The sequence below is a fragment of the Agrilus planipennis genome, unplaced genomic scaffold (assembly GCF_000699045.2).
Source record: "Agrilus planipennis isolate EAB-ADULT unplaced genomic scaffold, Apla_2.0 scaffold49, whole genome shotgun sequence".
In the NCBI taxonomy this organism is placed as follows: domain Eukaryota; kingdom Metazoa; phylum Arthropoda; class Insecta; order Coleoptera; family Buprestidae; genus Agrilus; species Agrilus planipennis.
Genome location: NW_020438913.1, coordinates 678970 through 700607, shown reverse-complemented (window position 1 = coordinate 700607; position 21638 = coordinate 678970). Strand labels below are relative to the sequence as shown.

General features: G+C 33.8%; 1 protein-coding gene across 1 annotated transcript in view; it reads right to left on the bottom strand.

Annotated features, from left to right (window-relative positions):
- Positions 1-12196, bottom strand: part of LOC108733408 (terminal nucleotidyltransferase 5C) — a 56502-nt gene extending 44306 nt beyond the window's left edge. The window contains exon 1 of the mRNA XM_018464559.2: positions 10568-12196. Within this exon, the coding sequence (XP_018320061.1) occupies positions 10568-10771 (204 nt within the window). The 5' untranslated portion in view covers positions 10772-12196. The remainder of the gene's footprint in view (positions 1-10567) is intronic.
- Positions 12197-21638: the final 9442 nt, after the last annotated feature.

The following is a 21638-nucleotide window of genomic DNA, read 5'->3' as shown; positions in this document are numbered from 1 at the left end:
GAAAGCTTGAAAATGCATTTATTGGACTTATACTACTTTATAATATATATTAAAAGATAAATACGTCGTATGCCACCCTTTGACGATTGTATGCAATAGAAAAACCTTGTACCAGAGTCCCCAAATGGCCACCGGTGTATACTTTTTTGATCGGTTGACTATAGCAAGACATGCCGGTCACATGTACTCGAAAAACATGTTTTTGAAACTCAAGCTAAAATTTCTGGGCTGTCTGCCAGGAAACGAAAATACTCGGGGCGTCGGGTCGTCAATATTCATGACTGTCACACACAAGTTCGTGCACCTAGACGTAAAGTATAGTCGAGTAGTCGTCATTAGCAGATGCTTTGTCACATTATTCGCGTGATGACTGGATGTCACGGTTCGCATGGGCGCGACAAAAATAAAACAATCACCACGCCACACCACTGCCGGGATTAAATAAAGCACATGCAAATCGATGCTCAAATCATCTGCTCGCTTTTTTAAAAAGTTTCAGGAAGCAAATATGCGGTCATTAGCGAGAAGACGGAATGTACATATTTAGATACAGAACCAATGGGAAGTACCAAAAATAAAGTCATGACATAGCGCAATGATTATTGACTCCAACCAACATAGAGAATTTGAAGGAATTATTGTTAAAAGTTATTTTTGGAGGAACAAAATAACAAAAATCGTGAATCATCATTTCAATGGACTCGATCTAATTTGTGTGAACAACAATTTTGGTTAAAACCAAAAATAATGTTGTTATTGAATTGCTGAACTATAATAAGAAGTGGAGCACGAAAACGTATGAAATTAAGTTAGCAATAAGGATGATATTTCCTTTTTTTTCAAGCGATATAATAATACTGACTGTCACTTTAATTATTTTGAACCAAGTCAGTTATATACTTTTAAAAAGCATTATGCTATCTCACGTTAAGATTTCTAGTAGCTATTCTACTTATGCAGCAGTATACGCTATTTATAAATAGAACTTTTAAATTGACTTTCTAAAAATAAGTAGGTGTAATTCATACGAATTCCTACAATTATCCATTTTTGGACGAAACCTTTAAAATTGTAATAAATACCTGCTACGTTTTCCATTCCAAAACATCTAGTTTAAATATCCTAAAACGGCAATCAAATCGGTATCTTTGAGTAGACGTACCGTAAGTTTATCATTATAAGATAAATCGATTTTACATGCCGGTATCTAAATTAATTTTATCGATTTTAAAATTATTAGTTTTTTCCGCAATTGATATTCTAAATGCGTGTTAATGATCATCAAAAACACAATGATTTGAGAAATCCTGACCAGGATTATTAGGATAAAACTAAAGTTTCAAATTTTCCAGGCTAAACATGTACTTTCCGTAGAATTACAGTAAATATGTACTGTCCATCTTTATCGAGATGAAAAGGAATTTTTTTCTTTCTATCCCTCGGGAACAGTATCTTTTCCTGGATAAAAGCTACCCTATGTCCTTTTCTGTACCTTTCACAATATGTGTACAAAATTTAATGATAATCACTTGAGTAATTAAGGTGTGAAATGGTAATAAACAAACTCACATTCTCATTCTCATATTAGTTAAGATTAGGAGTTAGGATTTAGCACAGATTCTGGATGTGGATAAGGACCTATGAAGAAGCTGGCCATTCGTGCTGGCGAAACGTGTAAAAAAAACAACTCCAACCAACGGCGACTTTTAGACCCGAATCAGGACAGCATCAAAACAATTTCTATCAATTTCAATGTTCATGACCTAGTGTCTGATTCATCGACATACTTTGGGCAGTGGCTAGCTAATATTAGATGGCGCTTACATCTGTTGCTATGGTTGCATTACGAACAACTGACTGAGATATTTTTATCAATGGCATGCGTCAGTGTAGGACGATTCACTGCACAATACATATGAGATCTGCTCAAAAAGTATCGGGAATTTTGAATTTCCGCGGATTACGTATATTCGATTTTCCATTTCTTTTGTGGCGTTATGTTGGTATCCATGTCTCTCACTTATACCGGCAAATTCGGTCATGTTGAATTTTCAGTTAATTTTTGACAACTGCTTTGCTTCCACGTGTTTCGACTCATCTCCGATTTTTGCCTATTCCAAAAAAATGGACCATGTCTCTCACTTATACCGGCGTCATGTTGAATTTTCAGTTAATTTTTGACAACTGCTTTGCTTCCACGTGTTTCGACTCATCTCCGATTTTTGCCTATTCCAAAAAAATGGACCAAAGAATCTGTATCAAATTTTGTGTGAAAAATGAAATTAAGTGCGCGGACGCATTCCAAATGTTGATTGTGGCATACGGTGAAGCAAAATGTTCAAATGGTACAAAATGTACTTAAAGGGCCGAGAAGATATGACCTACGAAGAGCGTGCCGGACGCCCGAACACTTCAACAACAGACGAAAACATTGTTGAAGTCAAGAAAATAGTATTGGCAAATCGAATCACCGTTAAAGAAGTTGCCGAGGACCTAAACATATCGATTGGTTCGTCTCATTCGATTTTTACCAATAATTTGGGCATGAGACGGGTCGCCGCGAAATTCGTACCAAAATTGCTTAATTTCGATCAAAAACAGCATCGCATTAACATTGCTAAGTAGCGACAACCCAAATTTGCTACAGAGGGGATCATTACTGGTGAAAAATCATGGGTTTATAGTTATGATGGGGAAACCAAAGCTCATTCATTGCAATGGAATCTGCCGCACGAGCCAACACCGAAAGAAGCGCGCCAAATCAAATAGAATGTGAATGTTTTGCTTACAGTTTTATTCGATTGCAGAGGCATGATGCATCGTGAGTTCTTGCCACACGATAGAACGGTCATAACTGCTAGTTATGCACAATTTGCGCTTAGCAATTCGCCAGAAACGCCCGGATTTGTGGAAGAACAAAAATTGACTTCTGCCATGATAACGCCTCTGCTCACACATCGTTGCTTTTGCGCGAATTTTTGGCCAAAAACAACACACTAATAATGTCGCAGCCACCGTATTCCCCAGATCTGGCCCCCTGTGACTTTCTTGTTCCGAAACTGAAGAGACTCATAAGAGGACGACGCTACGCTAGGATTGAGGAGATAAAGACGGTATCGAAGGATGACCTGAACAGGATCTCAAAAAAATATGATTTTTTTGGTGGTGGGGATTACTTTAAAGAGGACAAAATAGATATTCATGAATAAATAAGTGATTTTTGAGAAAACACAAAATTCTCGATATTTTTAAAAACCGACCTCGTACATAGGTACAATTGGTCATTCAAAGAGAGGACTTGGTATTTTAATATACATACTGCGAAAATTGACGCCAAAATTTTATAAAACAAGCTTCACAATAATAACGATTACTCGTGCGAAAATAACAAGTGTAACTTGAATAATCTATGATCAGATCATCTCCTAAACTATAATTGTACAACGATAATAATCGCAACAAGAACAAACATTTGCTCGAGTGCTTATTAAATTTGTAAGAAACCAGTGGCGGCACGTTACTATCTAATGTAATTAATGAAATACTCATACACTCGCCAACAAAATTGCTGATATGGATATGACACGTCACAACCGAAAAACGAAAAACAAAAATTCAATAGATATACGTATGTACCTCTACCTTTTACTGAATGTGTAGTTAATGGTAACAACCAAAGAAAATGCGAAAGCGAAAGTCAACTAGAAAACCACCGAAAGAAGTAAAAGTATAATTCGGACAGTAGTAAACAGAAGTCATGATAGAGAATTAAGAATCCATGAAAATGGAAAAAAAAAATCTACCATCAAGTGTCGAAAAGGTGTTGAACTACAGAACAGCCAAAAAATAGAAATCTAATAATGCATTTATGGCACCTAATTACTAAAATTTAACATTATTATTTACTGTATCTACAGCACACCTGGTTCTGTATTTAGTTGTAGACCGAATGAATTGTCTTTATTTTATAGAACTGTAGAATTTTAACGAGGTGATCGTAAATAGGGCTTTCATGAAGAATCGCGAGGTTCAATAATTTTACAAAAATAAGGAAGTAAACATTTGGAGAACACCCATTTCATTTCATCCCCAGCCACTGCTCCTTTTAGTCTAAGAAACTTCCTGTAATCTCTTCGGAATTGAAAACGCTAGTTTCTAAGCATAAGTAACAACCTACAACTAATTGTAACAACCTACAACTAATTGTAACTCTACAAATTTCTGCCATAATCATTGAAGTTCAATTTGGGTTAGGAAAACTAAATATTTCCAGTTGGGGAGTCATGAACATTCTCAATTTCGTTTGCTACACTCCCCATGTTTAATTTTATTGAGAGATACAATGGAAACGAAACGAAACAGATGATGTACATGTCTCGGCAATTGTAATATTGTGACCAAAATATTTACTAACTCCACCCTAAATGAATTTTGGGTATTTAAGGCCAAAATTACCCGTTATTTAATGCAACAAAAAAAGAAATTAAAAGCCGGCATGACACGTTACTGACAGCGTCTACATGAAAATAACGTTCAAGTGAAATTTAAGCGTGAGGATGTTTTTTACTTTTTAGCATTCAAAATTTTCGGCACGGTTTCGGACCGACTGTACGACTGCAATGCAAGGTTTGAATGAATATTTATGGCCTATTAGATAACTCACTTGACTGACGTATTTGGAGCGGAAAGTTTCTAATTCAAACTCGAGTAATTTGCATGCTTTTAGGTAAGTCACTGATAACAAAAAAAAAAAAATAATAATTGAAAGTATAAATATAAAAATGTAAACAGGCGTATAATAACTCCTTCAGTACATCCAAAACATACGAAAGCAATTTAAACAACGAAATATTTACATAACAGTCCTGAATTTTGTAAACTAAGTATGCAGTTAAATATTTAAAAATAAATATAAAAATCAAAGCAATAAAATTTAATTATATTTATGTATGTCTCTGTGTATAGTGTAATTGTGATTAACGTTATTAATTAATAAGCGCATAAAAACAAGATAAAACGGTCTTATTTGTAACAACTTTAATTGGCATTTTATAAACTAAGTTCGAACAAATGAATGCAAGTATCGTATTATCTGCTATGCAAAGCACTATTGCAAAATGCAGATGTACGTTATTTTGAAATGTACACGACCCCATTGATTCAACAATATCTATATGGACAAAGGTTAATAAAACCAATAAAAATAATAACACATGCGATATACGATATTATAGGTAGCATGATGAATGAATTTTGTTTATTACTGCAATTAGTCGGTAGGTCATTTTCTATCACAAATTATCATTTCCAAATATAAATATGTATGCAACAAAATATGCAATGTTACAAGATATAATTGTCACAAAAAAGCAAGCTTCAAAATTACTCTATTTATTTTCAGTAAAAAACAGCAATTAAAAGTTCAACTTATTCAATTATTCAAACTGCAGCATTCATGTTTACGACAATAGTCAGTTAGTAGAAAATAAGGGTTTCAAACAAACACTACCACAAACCGTCTAAGTAAATAAACATAAAAAAAATGATTTCTTATAAATACCTATCTACTTAATGGCTAAATAAACTGCAACAATTCACCACTGCTAAAAGTTTATCAAGTTTTATATTTTTTCAAATTTGTATTTGTACCAATTTAAATTTATGTAATCTGTTACCACCACACCTTTAAATGCATCTAAAGTGCTTCAAACAACCCTATCATTTTTGCTTATTTTAAATATTTAAGGAACAGTGTAACTTATTATTGGTAAACAGCTACTCAACTGTAGTAAGAACAAGACAAAAAATTTGTGTGTAAGAATAATACAAGATAANAGTAGTAACAATGGAAGACAAAGTCAAGTCAAACGGTCGATCTGTGAAAAGCTTAATTTTCCAGTCAAATAATTTGCAAGAACAGAAGAGAATTTAAAAGAATTCATAGTAGCTGCATCCCAGCGTATTCAGATAATGTGCAATTCGTTGTAGGAATCCAATTTAAGGAACAGTGTAACTTATTATTGGTAAACAGCTACTCAACTGTAGTAAGAACAAGACAAAAAATTTGTGTGTAAGAATAATACAAGATAAGGATTTTTATAGCAAAAGCAGGATTTACTATCAGGAAGTTAGCAAGAAGCAAGAATTCTTACTTTTTGGGCGCAAATGTACAATATAAATATCTGAAAAAAATTAAATCTGTAATATTCTACCATATAAATATTGTTTAAACTTCTTCTAGGCAACTCAGTGTCAAGTATTTGCGTGGCAAGAAGATAATAAAAATACCAACTTTAAAATGTATCCATTTATAATTTGTCCAGGATAATATGAAAATATTCCACCCACACATGTACGCGATATTTCAAATCGTTCGCGACTATCAATAATAATAACTGCTACAAAAATGCATACCTGTGCTTAACATACATGCAACGGGTAAGAAACAGTTGGCAACTTGAGTGTAACAAGATCGTAAATATTGAGTCTATTATGGTTTAACGTCAAAGGTGAATACCTACAGCGAACATTCATGCAGCACAAGACTAGACGAAGCTACTGTGGTATCTATTTTAAGAAAACAAATACATTTATGTAATCAGGAGATCGAAGCTACATGTAGTAGCTGGTTAAGAACGCATATATCCATGTTGGATGAATCAAAAAATGACTCGAACAGGGGTGGAAGTCTGTAATACCTAAATGAACGCGAAGATCAACAACTAGGAAAAGCAATAATGGACTGGATGTGGAAAGCTAGTGGTTGCTCCAATTCTCTCTATGCCTTTCCCTCCTCGTATAACGTATAATACTGATGATTTTTTCAAAAGCATCTATAAAGAGGGATGACAGTGAATGAAATTGCCTTTGTTCTTTAACCACATTCGAACTAGTTTATTTTGTCCAATTTAAAAGGTCAGTACGTAATACATCTCACCGCTTAAACGTTCAGTTGGATTTACCGAGGATTATCGGGATACTGACTCTTAAGTATTGAATTCCGATAGTAATAATTACAACTATCCATGAATTAAGTAAACATTTTAAATTACTTTATATTTTCTTATCCCCCCATTGTATTTTTGATTAGTTTATTTGAAAACAGACAAATGAGGCATTCCTGAAATTATCTCAGCTAATAAAACAGAAAAAAGCCTAAAGAGTATATTGAGATATACAGGTATACTTTTAATTGGAATAAATTGGATTTTAAACAGAATCCAACCCCATGTTTATTAACCTTGAGCTAAATCAATAAAAAGAAATAATTATTTGTAGATAATACTTGCAACATTACCTACATATTCTTAAGAAAAAGACATCTTCTTTACATCATACAGATAATAATGATCGAATAATAAAACGAGGTCAAGCGATGGCTATACAAGAAACTAAAAGTTGTGTACCAACCTCACCGGCCATTTCACATTACATAGGTATCGTAAATATATTAAATAACAATCTCAACCTGTTCGGTACGGTGAACGTTAGAGATTGGCACGGTGACCTTTCTCTAAAAAAACTGAACTATTTCTGTAACATTCTAGTCAACGTAACCACAAAATAATTTACGTTATCAATAAATTTTGAGAAAATCAGAAACCGGCATGACTTTATAGATTATCAGTAAACCTCAAACATTACCTGTAGCATCAAAATAAAAGATTTTTGTAATTAATTCAGACTGCAGATAAACAATTTGAAAATTTTTATATTAATTTATAACTGTTAACTATGGACCATAAGTAGCTGCAAGTTTAAAATGCATTTATTGGACTTATACTACTTTATAATATATATTAAAAGATAAATACGTCGTATGCCACCCTTTGACGATTGTATGCAATAGAAAAANTTACGTTATCAATAAATTTTGAGAAAATCAGAAACCGGCATGACTTTATAGATTATCAGTAAACCTCAAACATTACCTGTAGCATCAAAATAAAAGATTTTTGTAATTAATTCAGACTGCAGATAAACAATTTGAAAATTTTTATATTAATTTATAACTGTTAACTATGGACCATAAGTAGCTGCAAGTTTTTATCTTTCTATTTTATACGTTTGGATTCCCTATCGTGATCAGAGTCACGTAACCCACAAAAACAAGGAAACAACTTCCAGTACTGGTCACGGTCTACAAAATCTTGATCTGGAGAATTTTGACACCACGCTTTTTAGATTGAAAAGTAAACTTATTTCTTATTCTTGAAAAACAATGCAAATAAGTTCACGTTCTTTCTTATAACCATCACTTCGTGTTTATAAATCAAAAAGCTGCTTCGATCATCTTCCACATAGCAGTAAGTAAAATTGATCAGCAGTCAATCATAAATATTTATTAGGAACAAGAAAATAAAAGAGAAGAAGAATGACGGTACACGACTGATAATGCATTTAATATCGAAATATTGAGCATCGATAATCAATATCACTTCCAATTACGATAAATGAGAAAATTCCAAAATATTATTAGATAAAAGAAAAACACATTCGCCAATAATTCGGTTATTAAATGGTGAGAAGTCTGAGCAACAACATAATCATGAATTGGTGAAGAAAAAGTTACCTTTTGGTCACCTGCATCTCATTATTTTCCTACTGATAAAACCACTAAAAAAATTAAATATTGCAATATCCAATATAATAAATAGATCGATCACTTTGTTCCTTAAAGGAATCCAAGTCAAGTATTTGGAGAATCAAGTAGTTCTTCAAAACGACTCAATTTTTCTCAAGACTACTCGAATTTTTCATAAATGTTTGATAATATCGACTTTTGGAGTAGTCATTTTCAAGTTCAGAATGCTGCTAATTATACAAAATCGTTAGATACTCAGTTTTTCATTTTTTTTTGATAGATAGGCAATGGCGAATTTAAATCTTCGATCATTTCATCATCATCTAAAGCTAATATCTTTTCAATACAATTTTAGTTATTTCAAAAGAGCAAACGTCATTTTCTCCTAGTGTTCAGGTCGGAATCAACCATTTTCATTAAAGCTCTTCCACCAAAACACACGAAATATTTATTTTCAGAATAAACATCAGGAATAAAACGTTAATGTTGTCGGTCGTTTTCGTTACATAAATTTTGTAACAATCTAACAAACTACAAAAAGATGGAATGAAGCTTCCAATAGATTATTGGCGGTAATACCGCAGTATCCTATTTTATTGAAAAGAGACCAATCGTCCATAACGAAAGAGATCTTCAAATCGCATTTCTTTAGGAAATGTTTAAAGGTATTCCATGCCACCTCGAATATTTTCAGTGTCAAACGTTTCAAGTAATTAAACAAGCAATTCGCGTTCACTTATCAATTCGGGTCGATACATTATGTAATATATATGTAGCTTGAAATCGCTTGACATCAAGTCGAGTAGTAACAATGGAAGACAAAGTCAAGTCAAACGGTCGATCTGTGAAAAGCTTAATTTTCCAGTCAAATAATTTGCAAGAACAGAAGAGAATTTAAAAGAATTCATAGTAGCTGCATCCCAGCGTATTCAGATAATGTGCAATTCGTTGTAGGAATCCACTTCCTTTTATAAGTACCTACGTATGATTATTCAATAAAAATAGGTACTTACATAAGCTAAATTATTTCCGAAAAAATAAACTCGAACAAAACATATGCAGCTAAAGTATCTACATTCAACTGTGGTGGAAGAAAAACTAGGTGGGTATTGCTTACTGGGTATGGATTGGAGCAAAACCTTATTAAGAAGAAAATGAGTACCTACCTATGTCACGTCTAAAATAATAAAATGAATAATTCATACATATCGTTTTGCCAAATTATAATGAAAATCATTGTCACCTGTGTGTATTTATGTAAGTAAATACATACATTTGAATATCTTGTTTATGTATACTTCGCATGAAATTTAAAATCACGGAAACAAAAAAAATCTACATAGGATGCAGCTTATTTGTCCTAATCAGGATTCGAAAGTTACAAGTCCTTTGAACACGTTTGTTCTAATACGTGTTTATCATTTTTTATAGATGAGGAACTGACGGAAATTTACCCAGAAAGCACGCAAATTTATTTTCATTGAGAGGCATTTTTCAACTTTTCAGCTGTTTATGAATGGCAAGAAATGCTAAATTAGAGATAGAAATACTACGTACGTCCAGTAAAAATAAAATGGAAGTGAAAGGATATTGTTATACAATATACATGTACACCAGGATTAAATGTAAAGCTGATGTATGGCAGATTTCAAAACGAAAACGGAAGAGAGGAGAGGCAATTGTTGAGGCTTGCGGCCATCAAAAATAGACTCTGGATCACGTACGCGCTTTTCCACCATATTAAAGCTTTGCAATAAAGCAAATTAACAACCTCCTCGTTTTCGCCAAATTCGGTGCGTCACACCACAAAATCCGAATCGACTACCACACGTCGTTACAAGTTACATAAAGAGAACATTACGCAATTGATTCCGTTGCACCGCGAAAAACTTGTTGCACCACGTGTCGCAGAGCAGAGCAAAATTCGTATTTCTCTCTGTTCGCATCACGGTTAAATAAAATTCAATTACAACAATTACTAACCTGTTGGTCAAGAATCGTGTCTTCGTCATGTTGGTGCTCGTCGTCGAGGTTTTCCAAGCCTTCTAAATCGGACACCTGGACATCATCGGTGTCGCCGTCGAAGAAGTCGGTTCCGCTCACATCGGAGAAAACCGAGCTTCCGCAACTATTTCCTGAATCTTCCATGTTCATGTCGACAGCATCCTTTAGTTCCGCGTTGTTCATGCTCACTCAACGAAAATGGCCCTTTGCGTGGGGTGATTTTTTTCACCCTCTTTACAAATCTAAATAAGTGGCTGGAACAAACTGTGCGAAGGGTGTTTTTTTTTTTTTTTTAAAAAATGTGGTCGCGCGAACAAGTCACTTGTTATACGAGTTGTTGTTGGTATGAATGAGAGAGTAAATGGTAGTATGCTATGAGTGAGTACCGTTTTTCGCGACTGCACTACCGACTGACACACGCCACACTGGGAAAAGCAACAGTCGATTGTAAAGCGTCAAGTTTGCGAAAGGAAAACGCGCACGCGTTAAGCTCCCGACTACAACCGTCACGCTGTGCACCACTCTAGCATTTTCTCGAAAACTCAATACTACGGCATCGTACAGTACACCACAAAATTTCCCGATCCGTCGTTCAATATAAACTTCATAATTCGGAAGCGAAGACGTTGCACTAGATTTTCTTTTTGAAAGCGTCAAAAGTGGCCCACACAGTTGTAGATTTTACGTTCCGTATTTTCCGTTTTGTAAAAATGATAATATGGATCCACAATTATATAATCTCACATAACTCAAAACGCCTCGAGTTTCGTGATGACATTTCACATTTTCACACATATATATGAAGGAAAACTAACGTTACATATTTCCTCCGCTGTTGCCAGAAAGTGAAACTTCCTTGGATAAGTAATTTAGCAGTCATATTCACAGGGAGCAAAATAACACTTGTGCTAAAAAAACGGGACAGTTAGATTTTTATTGGAATCATCTCATCTCATCAGATCAATGGTTTTAGTCACAGTTGGTTAATCTGCTTTATTCAACCAGAAGCAGACAAATGAACAGTGAAACGTATACAGCGTTTTCCAGTATACTTCTTGGAACATTTTCGTATTCCAGAAATAGTATATTGAAGCAATCGTCTGTGCAATTCAATTGAAGAAGGACCGAGTATGCGAATTATCGCGAATGTTTCACGTACTTCAATGATGCCATCAGGCGATATACAAGGAGGGCACGACCAGGTCATCTCTCTATAACAATCCATTGTCAAGATCATTTTCTAAGACTATCAGTTGTTCGTGATTCTCGTTTATCTTCTGTACTTCTAGCTCATCGTTCGTAGACATGAGATTTCAGTATTAACTGTTCACAGAAGACTTCAGGAGTACCAAGTGAGATCAAGAAAACCAGTTTTATCTCCAGATTTGTCCCGACACATTTACAATTTCCACGAAAACAATTGAATGGTACAGTGCCACATTGTTCACTGATGAATCCAAATTTAGCATTTAGACAAGACGAAAATGTTGCTATTTCCAAGAACGCCATGTGGAGGCGCTAGAGTCATGGTGTAGTTTAGCACCTTAATCTACGTCAAAACATAACTGGTAAATGTTACAATTAGACCACGTCACAATGACGGCCGATAGGTACATATGTCTATCAGTGTTTGGCGATTCATATGACACTAATTACTCCATTCATTGGGGATGATTTCGCGCTAAAGCACGATAATGCCCGACTGCTGTTGTTACTACATATTCGAATGAGGTCGCTTTAGGTGACCAGCAAAAGGTGTTGGACCTAATCCGATTGAACATCTGTGGGATTCCTTAGGTCGCCGTATTAGGAATTGAATTCGTCCAGACGTTGAGGGTGGCGCTTGTTAAGGAACGGGACCAGATTGATCAAGGAGAAGTCGCTGTCCTCATCGAAAGCATGCGCCTGGACGTATGCCTTCAGAGGTCATTCGCGGTCGCGGGGGTAACATATGCTATTAAGTCACTAACATAAAAAAACCAAGAACTGTGGTCCATTAATAAAAATAACTAAACAATTGTATTTTTTTATTGTTGTAATAAAATTTTGATTTCTTTAAATTGTTCTTTTGTTGTTTATAAGCTATAAACTAGAATAATTATACTCTCTAAAAATAACCCACTTTGTTATATTTTTTAACACAAGGAAATACGACAAAAACTCCGCATAATTTTGCATTAAGCAAAGTGTATTGAGTTATGTGAAGTTGAATGTATCCGATTTTAAATTTTATGTTTTCTCGGATTGATATTCGGAGAGGACTAGCACCAAAACTTTCAATGAATGGACCATGACCCAGCGGGGTTTACCCATAGCTATATTCCATTTTAGAAGTTACAGTTAATTACAACAACTAAAATAGACATTGACTGTTACAGCTTTCACTAAACGATTGTAGGTTTATTCTAAAATAGATTGTAGATTGCTTAAAATAAAAAAAAATAGGCAAGAATAACCTAGCATAATCCAAAAAGGCCCAAGAGCAACTATAAATAGGACGTACAATTAAATTTTTGTTACCATAAACTTGTAAGTTCTCTCCCCGGTTGCAACACATAATGCACACTTACCTGAAGATCTCGAAGGCGAAACAGCTGCCCTGAAATCAAAACAACAAAATTAGTATTACGGAAACTAGAAACATCAATTTAACATTTCATAATTGGTTTACACTTGGAAATTAACCTTCTAAATTTTTGTTTGAAAATAAATAATACGTCTACTCATCGTCAATATTTTTGAATTTAATAACAATTAAAAACACTGTTATTGATATACTTCAATGATAAAATAATATCTATTGAATTGTAATTTTGAGGTAATATTTCTTTTGATGTCATATCACTAAATCATTTGACAGATAGCATTCAAAACAGTCAATTAAACTTAAATCACACGTGTACCTGATGAATATTGGGAAAAAATTTGCTTTCGCCTTTAAAGAGATAATAAACATTAAATATCACTTTTATTTATTACCACGTAGTTGAAACTGTTTAGTGAGTCGCACTAATTCATTGATTCCGAACCTGGGGGTAAACCAATTATTCTGTGGGGGTAACAAGGAACCTAATAATTAAGACCTAAAATACGTAGCTAGATAGTAAAAATATAAAATTATATCTGTGTCGAAGTTTATACAACTGTATGCACAATTGGTAAATCTTGAACCAAACAAGATCACATTTGAAAATTTTGTGGTTCGGCATTTATCTGCAGCAATAAACTCACTGAAGCAATATTCTCCGGATATGGATAATCGTCAGTCCAGTTCTTGGATATTAAGACGATTTACTACGTATGATAACATTATTAAAAACGAAGTCGCAGCGGCCAAAGTGGAATATCTTGGATTATGCCAGAATACTACATAAAAAAAACTTGAAAAATGCAAAATAATACCAACCATTACACTAACTATTTTTGCTTAATTTATTGTTATGGTATATAAAATTAGAAGACTGATGTGCAATTTGTGATTATTAAAGATATTTGTATTTGCTTGTGTTGTTAGTATTGATTACATTTTAAGGTCAGGGTAAAATCAGTTTTTTTAATAGGTCACAGGGGTAACAATATTAAAAAGGTTAGGAACCACTGCACTAAATTGATGATGTCATTACAGTTTCGGTATTGCTTCAATAAAACCCTTATTTTACACCCTTAGGGGTGGTAGTTTGCAAACTTGCATTAAGGTGGATGATATCGTTCCATTAAGAACCTTGTGAAAAATTTCAAATTTTTGAAGTCAGCGGTTTGGTGTGTACCTTGATCTATACATCAAACTTTGATTTTTTTTCTCCCTTTTAGGGTTAAAATTTGAAAAAATTCTCTTAGTACATGCCTCCGTTTTGGAAGGAACGAATATTTTTTGCTTCCATTCGATTATTAACTTACAAATGTTTACTGTATTTTGTACAGATTTTGGTACGAATGTCATTAAAGAGATCCAACCAATAGTTGGTTAGTAAAATCGAGGGGGTATTTTATTTGCCATGTTAAATTCAATTTAAAAACAGCGTCCTGTGTACGTAATTCAATTTACCGTCCGTTTCTATGAACAGCTGCGCTGTTTCTTCTTAACAACTAGCGGTCATTACAATTTTTATTAACTCTCATCTTTTTATATCTAAATCACACTCAACCGACTCTCAGCTTCCTTCGGAACGGGTTCCACAATACCACGCATTTGCATGCAAGCCATCGTGTTTATACGAATACCAACATAAGACTTATTATGCTGAAATCATCTTTGCAATGGTTCAGGTCAAGAAAATCAAAATGGCTATTAAATAATGCATTGTTTTTTTTTTACAAGTGAATCATGTCACAATTTTAATATCCGAATAAAAATATACAGGTATTTATTTTTCATTACAACAGGAAACACAACCGTATATTGTGATTATTAAAAATGTCAGATTACGAGTACTCTATAGCAAAGGAAGTAGAAATGTCACATAGTGTTCTGGATACGGAAAAAAAATTTATTTCCAAATTTGAAAAAAGAAAATTGCCGGAGGAGAGACCGGGGATGGTTGACTAGTGTTCTACTGAATAGTTCATATTTTTGTGTTTTAATGTATATAGACAAGAAAAGCATGTTAATTGATAGAAAATCTATTAACCTAATAAAAATATGTAATATTTAGTTCTTAGTTTAGTATAATAGTGATTATTTAATGCATTTTACAAAATATTAAATCTTAGTCAATCTACCCCTGGCCCGGGGTAGATAGACCATATGCCCGGGGTAAGTAGACTCATGTACCAGTAAGAGTCAAATCATGAGAAGGAGCAAATAATTAAACATTTTTTTAATATAATTGAACCTTTTGTTAAAAAATAAACTGGCTAAAGTTTCCTCTTCTAGATTAGTAAAAATTTGTCAATTTTTTATATATTCCACTGTGTCCAGGGTTAATTCTGCTCTCGTCAATTTCGGATTCTGTTTAATTTTTTTTTAATTTGGCCACGTAACCATTTAAAAGTCCAATAAAAAGTTAATTTATGTGTTGTTTTCAACTACATATTTCATTGGGGTTAGTTGAATAATTGTTCAACCAGCCCCGAAAAAAATTGGTCTACCAACCCCGGACGCCATTTTTAATTTTGATCGCATGACTAGCCTAAACACTGCCGTTGACTTGAAAAATAAGATATGAAATATGATAAATGTGCCCTCATTAAATGCTAGGACTAATAGAAAAATGATTTACATAAAACGAGTAGGCATCAGATCGAAAAATACAATATATCAAAATATTACTTATGCATTTGAAATATGAAAAACATGTCAGTGATCGAAAACAACGCATGACCGCGATGTGACGCTTCAGACAACTGAGCGGGACGCGAAATGCAATGCTTGGTTATGATCAGATGACATAGTTCATACACTGTCGAAGAGTTTTCGGTAGTTAGTCTACCTACCCCTATAGTCAACTATCCCCGGTCTCCCCTATTACTAATCTCTGACTTATGATAGGATGGAACTAATATTGTTTCTTCTGCTTCCATAACAATTCCACAATACACATTATTCCTGTGATTCAACTGACTAATCGCGACCACTAAATAGTCGCAGTGCGCGCTAGGCCTTAGAAGGCGGGTGATTGTATTTTTGCGAAAGCAACGATGTTTGATAAAACAAAAAGGAGTGGAGTATTACTGTTTTTGGAGAAAAATTTGATGTATTCTTGCCAAATACTATAGAGTTTTTCTATAATTTGAACGAAACCCTACTCTAAAGGTACTAAGCACGTAACTGAAATGGACCTTTACATTACTCAAAAATATTTAAGTGTTACTAGAAAGACAGATCCTTCCTTTAACAACGTAAACGAACACTAAGATAGTAGTTCTCAAAATTTAAATTCAATCCGCTGACTCAAGAAACTTGAAATTTTGTATCATCATTCCCTATGTAAAGGGATCGTCCACTACAAAATGAGTCTTCAAAATATCACCCTTAAAGGTGTAATATAGGGAGCTGCGCTATAATCGAATCCCACGGAGACGAAGTCACCGCCAACAGACGGTCGTAAATAAAAGTGAATAAGCTTTTCCAATAATCACAATTCACTAATTCGTTTACCTATGCAATATCATGACAAGTGATAAAACTTACTTGACATTTCCCTTAATAGTTACACAGTGATTTAAAGTTTTAAATCTTTACTACTACAAAGAATTGACGAACGATTCTGCTGGCATTTTCTTTAGTTAAAACTATGTCCCAAGCAATTTAGAATTCTCCCTAGAGAAATTTACGAACGCTTTTACTAAATCGCAATGTCGTAGCCGAGAGGGCAATGAACGTTAATATGAACATCTATATAATAGCCTATTTTAACTATTGTAAAATTTATATATCTATGGGTATTAACCACACACCAACAAATAATTAAAGGCAAGGTGTCATTAGTTTTTTAAAATCCATATTCTAGACATCTAGACCAACCTGGCTTTGATACCGAGAAGTTTTTATTTATTTCCTTACCACAGTTTCCTATTCTTTATCCATAAATTTGTTTAAGTTTTTATAAAACAAGTGACAGTTAAATTGATAATTAGTTAATAAAATAAGTTGTTGTAAACAAAAAAATACCAAAATAGTTGCAAATTTTCTGTCTTTCAAAACTTTTCCCTGATTCTTCAGTGCATAATAACTTGACTGAGGAAGAATCATGACAGGCACTACTGAAGATATCATTATAAAGAAAGGTGAAACGTTTGGATAAAAATTCCATCGATCCTTGCCGAAAAAAGGTTGACTGACATCATAGCCTAAATACTGCAGCAAAGAAAATGGATTTCACAACTTTCGACAAGAACGGTTTACATTTGTTGATGAATCCTAAAGTCTGCCCTGGTTTGGTATTGATCCTACTAAAACCTCAGGATCGAAACCAAAATTATATTTGAACGAGTAGCAGCCAGGCTAATGGCAAAACCTTATCGTCAAGACTCTATCAAGGATCATACCGAAATACTATCTTAAAAAAAATAATAATGTTGGGTGAGTCTGTGCAGAGAGTTCTTTAAAATAGTAAGATGCATATTAATTAACGAAATTAATACTATAATTTGTGGAGTTACGTAAAATTCCGTAAATGACGTTAGCTGTGAAGTCTGACTTATCGTTAGATAAAATTGTGACCACATGTATTTGATTAAGATATCGAATTTTCGTGCTTTACGAAATTGTATAATATATAGGTATAATCAAACTATTGCACAATTAAGGAAATATAATTGATGTAACTTTATCGATTAAATGAAGCAAATCAGTATGCAAATTAGCAGGACTAATCATAAGACTGCACTCTACAAGACTAAAATTAAGGCTGTTTGGTCTTTCGTGTTGAATATTGCCGTAATAATATTTAAAAGGTCGATACAAACAGATGTCAGAAAAAAGTTACTTTCTTGGTATTGGAAGGAGTAAAATAAAAGTACCTGTTTTCACTTCAGGTCTCTTTTAAGCATGAAAAAGTAAGTAAATATACATCATAATAAACTATATGCATAGATTTTCATGCGAGATAGATAAAGAAAAAAATTTTGCATCACCTCAATTATTTGTTAATAAGAATATAGCGCAGGGTCGTGTCGCCTTTAATAAAAAGAAGTCACTTCTATGCTCGCGAACGGTTAATTTAGAAATTCGAAAAAGTTTGTTAAAGGTGTATGTTTGGAGCACGGCATTGTACGGGTGCGAAACATGGACAGTGGGCGCGGCAGAAATGGAAAGGTTAGAAGCGTTCCAAATGTGGTGTTATAGGTGTATGATGAGGATATCGTGGCTAGAAAAGGTCAGAAATGAAGACGTATTGGAAAGAATAGGAGAACAGAGGACTCTATGGAAGACAATTAAAAATAGGCGAGATAGGTTGGTAGGACGCCTTCTCAGGCATGAAGGTCTAGTCAGAGACATATTAGAGGCAGAAACAGGAGTTAGGAGGGGTACAGGTAGACCTAGGTTAGTTTACTGTTCGCAAATATTTAGTTAGGATATGGGCTGTTCTAATTTTAGGGAAATGCGAAAATTAGCTCAGAATAAGAAAGAGTGGAAAATGATAGCATCACATTAGAGAAAATTAATTGCAGTTGTTAAGTAAGTTATTATTTGACATTAATTTTTATAAAAATGTAGGTGCATAATATACTTGAAATGGGTATTTTCACAATTTTCTGCGTGCAAGGTTATAGTTAATTGTAACAACTAATCCAACGATAAGCCTGCTTACCTGTAACTTCCGGTTGTTTTATAAAATCATGGAATTTATCACTTTTATTGCGAATTCAGTATAATTATCCGATTACAAAGCCACAGAGATTATGCGATGAAATAACATTTTTGACTGTTATAAAATTAGATACAATTCAAGAGGAAAATAGGAAGATAAAATAAAAAATGAAAGAGATAGAGACAGAAAAGTAAAGTTAAAAGAATTAGAAGAAAGGTTGGATAAACATGAGGAAGAAAAAAGGAACGAATGGGGCAAATCCGGGAAAAGCGGAATACAGAATGAAATGAAGGATATGGTGATAGGGGAAATGGAAACGGAAAAATATATGGAGAAAGAAGTAGAGGAGCAGAAGAAAAGAATAAGGAAAATAGAGGTGGAGCTAGAGAAAAAAGAAGAGAAGAAAGAAGCGTGGAAAATTAAAAAGAAAATATATGCGGTAGGAATAGAGAAGTGGGAAGATATATTATAAAATGGTAGAATGTCTAAGGGAACGAATTTTTACATTAAGAATGACTGAAGAGGAGAAAGAAATACAATAGAAATTACAGTAAATAGTAAAAGAAGATAAAAAAAGGATGTGAAGAGAGAGATAAAAGTAGGATGTAATTAAATAGTAATAGATGAGATGGTATGAATACGGGGCGAAGAAAAATAAGAAATAGTACAAAGGGAAGAAAGGAATAAGGGATTAGAGAACATGCTGGGATTTAAAATATAAGACCACCATTAGAAATAAGGAAGAAAAAGGATGGGAGGGTGAGGAGGGTTGGAAGGAAGTATATGAATGGATAGAAAGGGCAATTGAGGAGTTTCAAAGGAGGGGGTAGAGGAGGATAGAGGAGTTAGCCGATGAGGGACGGGAAACGTTTTTTGGGTCACGTTAGGCTACTGTAAGGAACGGAACGTACGGCACGGTGGCATGGCGCAGGTTTGACCGGATTAGGTTAGGTCAGGGTTGGATTGATATAATTACGATGATGAATGCTTATGATTGTTAAGAGAAAAAAAGTGACTGAATGAAGAGTGAAAGATGGCGGAATGAGGAATGTTAGGAGAAAAAAGTTTTTAGATGAGCGTCAACAGGACATATTGGTCCTCATCAGCACGTAATGGGCAGCTTCGGTAAACCAATGACCAAATCGAAGAAAGATATATCAGGCTACGGTCGGCATATCGCCATCTAGTGATATTTACTGGTATCAGCAACAAGTACCCAAAGAAGGTAACTTCGTTATCGGAAAGTTCTGTGAACGTTTAAGTGCCATATTTTGGATTTGGAGTTGGGCTATTTAGTGTGATTTATAACACCGTCAAAGTTTCCAGTCTTCTTGGTTCTAAATTTTGCACTCTTACTAAATATAATTATCTAATTCTTGACTGAAAATGTACCACAATACCATCCTGTTTTGTTTAAAAATAAAATGATGTTTCTGGTATCCATAATTTCCGAGATAATTTCGAAGAAAGAATTGGATAAAGCAAAACTGCTTAAATATTATGATAAAATTAATGTACGAAATTATTTTCCTTTGAAAACCCCATGTTAAAATCTAGAGCAGAATGAATATAGCTTTTGCATTCCAGAAAAATATTATGTTTATGTTTTCACCAGATATTAAGTTAGAGAGATGCCAGAAGGTGGCTCTTTGATAATCTGGAGTTCGCATCCAATCAAGTCCCTTATGTAGTAAAAAAATATCTCATTTATGAAATCAATCTTTCCTTTGTTTACCTACTGAGATGGAACATTCGATAACCCAGAAACAGGAAAAGAAAACACTTTAGTTAGGCAAAACAAACTTGATAATTGTGGCCATCAGAAACAATCGCACAAGTGCGGATACGCTACTGTCATGATTTCTTATCAAATCAAAGAAGAAATATTTTTTTCTTAGCTATGTATTACTGGATTATTAAGATTAATAAAATAAACAATGCGAATACTTGAAAAAATTATTAAAAATAATTATGATGTATATAACTGTCAGAGATATAAATAAAGTAATGCTAATTTAAGCCTATAATTATATGGGGAATTAAATTGTAACTAAATTAAAAATTATTACAATTATCGAAATTTTATAAAGCCCCTGACTGCAAGAAAAGCTTTTCAAAATGATTTTAAATTTTAGTTTACATTAATCAGGTCCTTGTTTCCCATTGGACACTCTGAGTAAGTGCCCAGGGTCCGGAGATCAACGAGAGCCCCCTAGTTCATGCCAATCGATAAAGTTATTTATTTTGAGGAAATCAACCGATAATTATTGAGTGAAATTATTACTTATCCACTGTGTTTAACTGTGTCAATCTATGTGCCCAGGGCCTCCAAAAAGATACAGACAACCCTAACATCGATGAACTCACTTGAGTTTTAGCCCTTTCAATAAAGATACTACCGAATTAGTGGGTTCATTACTGGAAAATAAGAATTTATTGTCTCCCGAAGCCTTCTTGATACATGCAAACAGAAACATTCTTCAACGAGAATAATCTAGTTTTCTTGTAATAATGTTAAAAGACTAATGAAGTGTCTTGAAAAAGAATGTGATTCACTTAGTTCTGGTAATTTGGCAAAGACGAGTCTCAAAGCAGTCTTGCTGCACAATGAGATGTATGGCACAATCGGTGCATTTGGAAGAAAACTAAGATATGGCAATAATTCTTCAAAAAACATCAAGAGTATTATTGGATGATTGTGAAACCCTCAAAATTCCAACCATCTTGTTCGGTTAACAGTCAGGTTACACAAAATATTTTGCTTTCTTTGCTTGTGGGACAGTCCAAATTTTTATTTA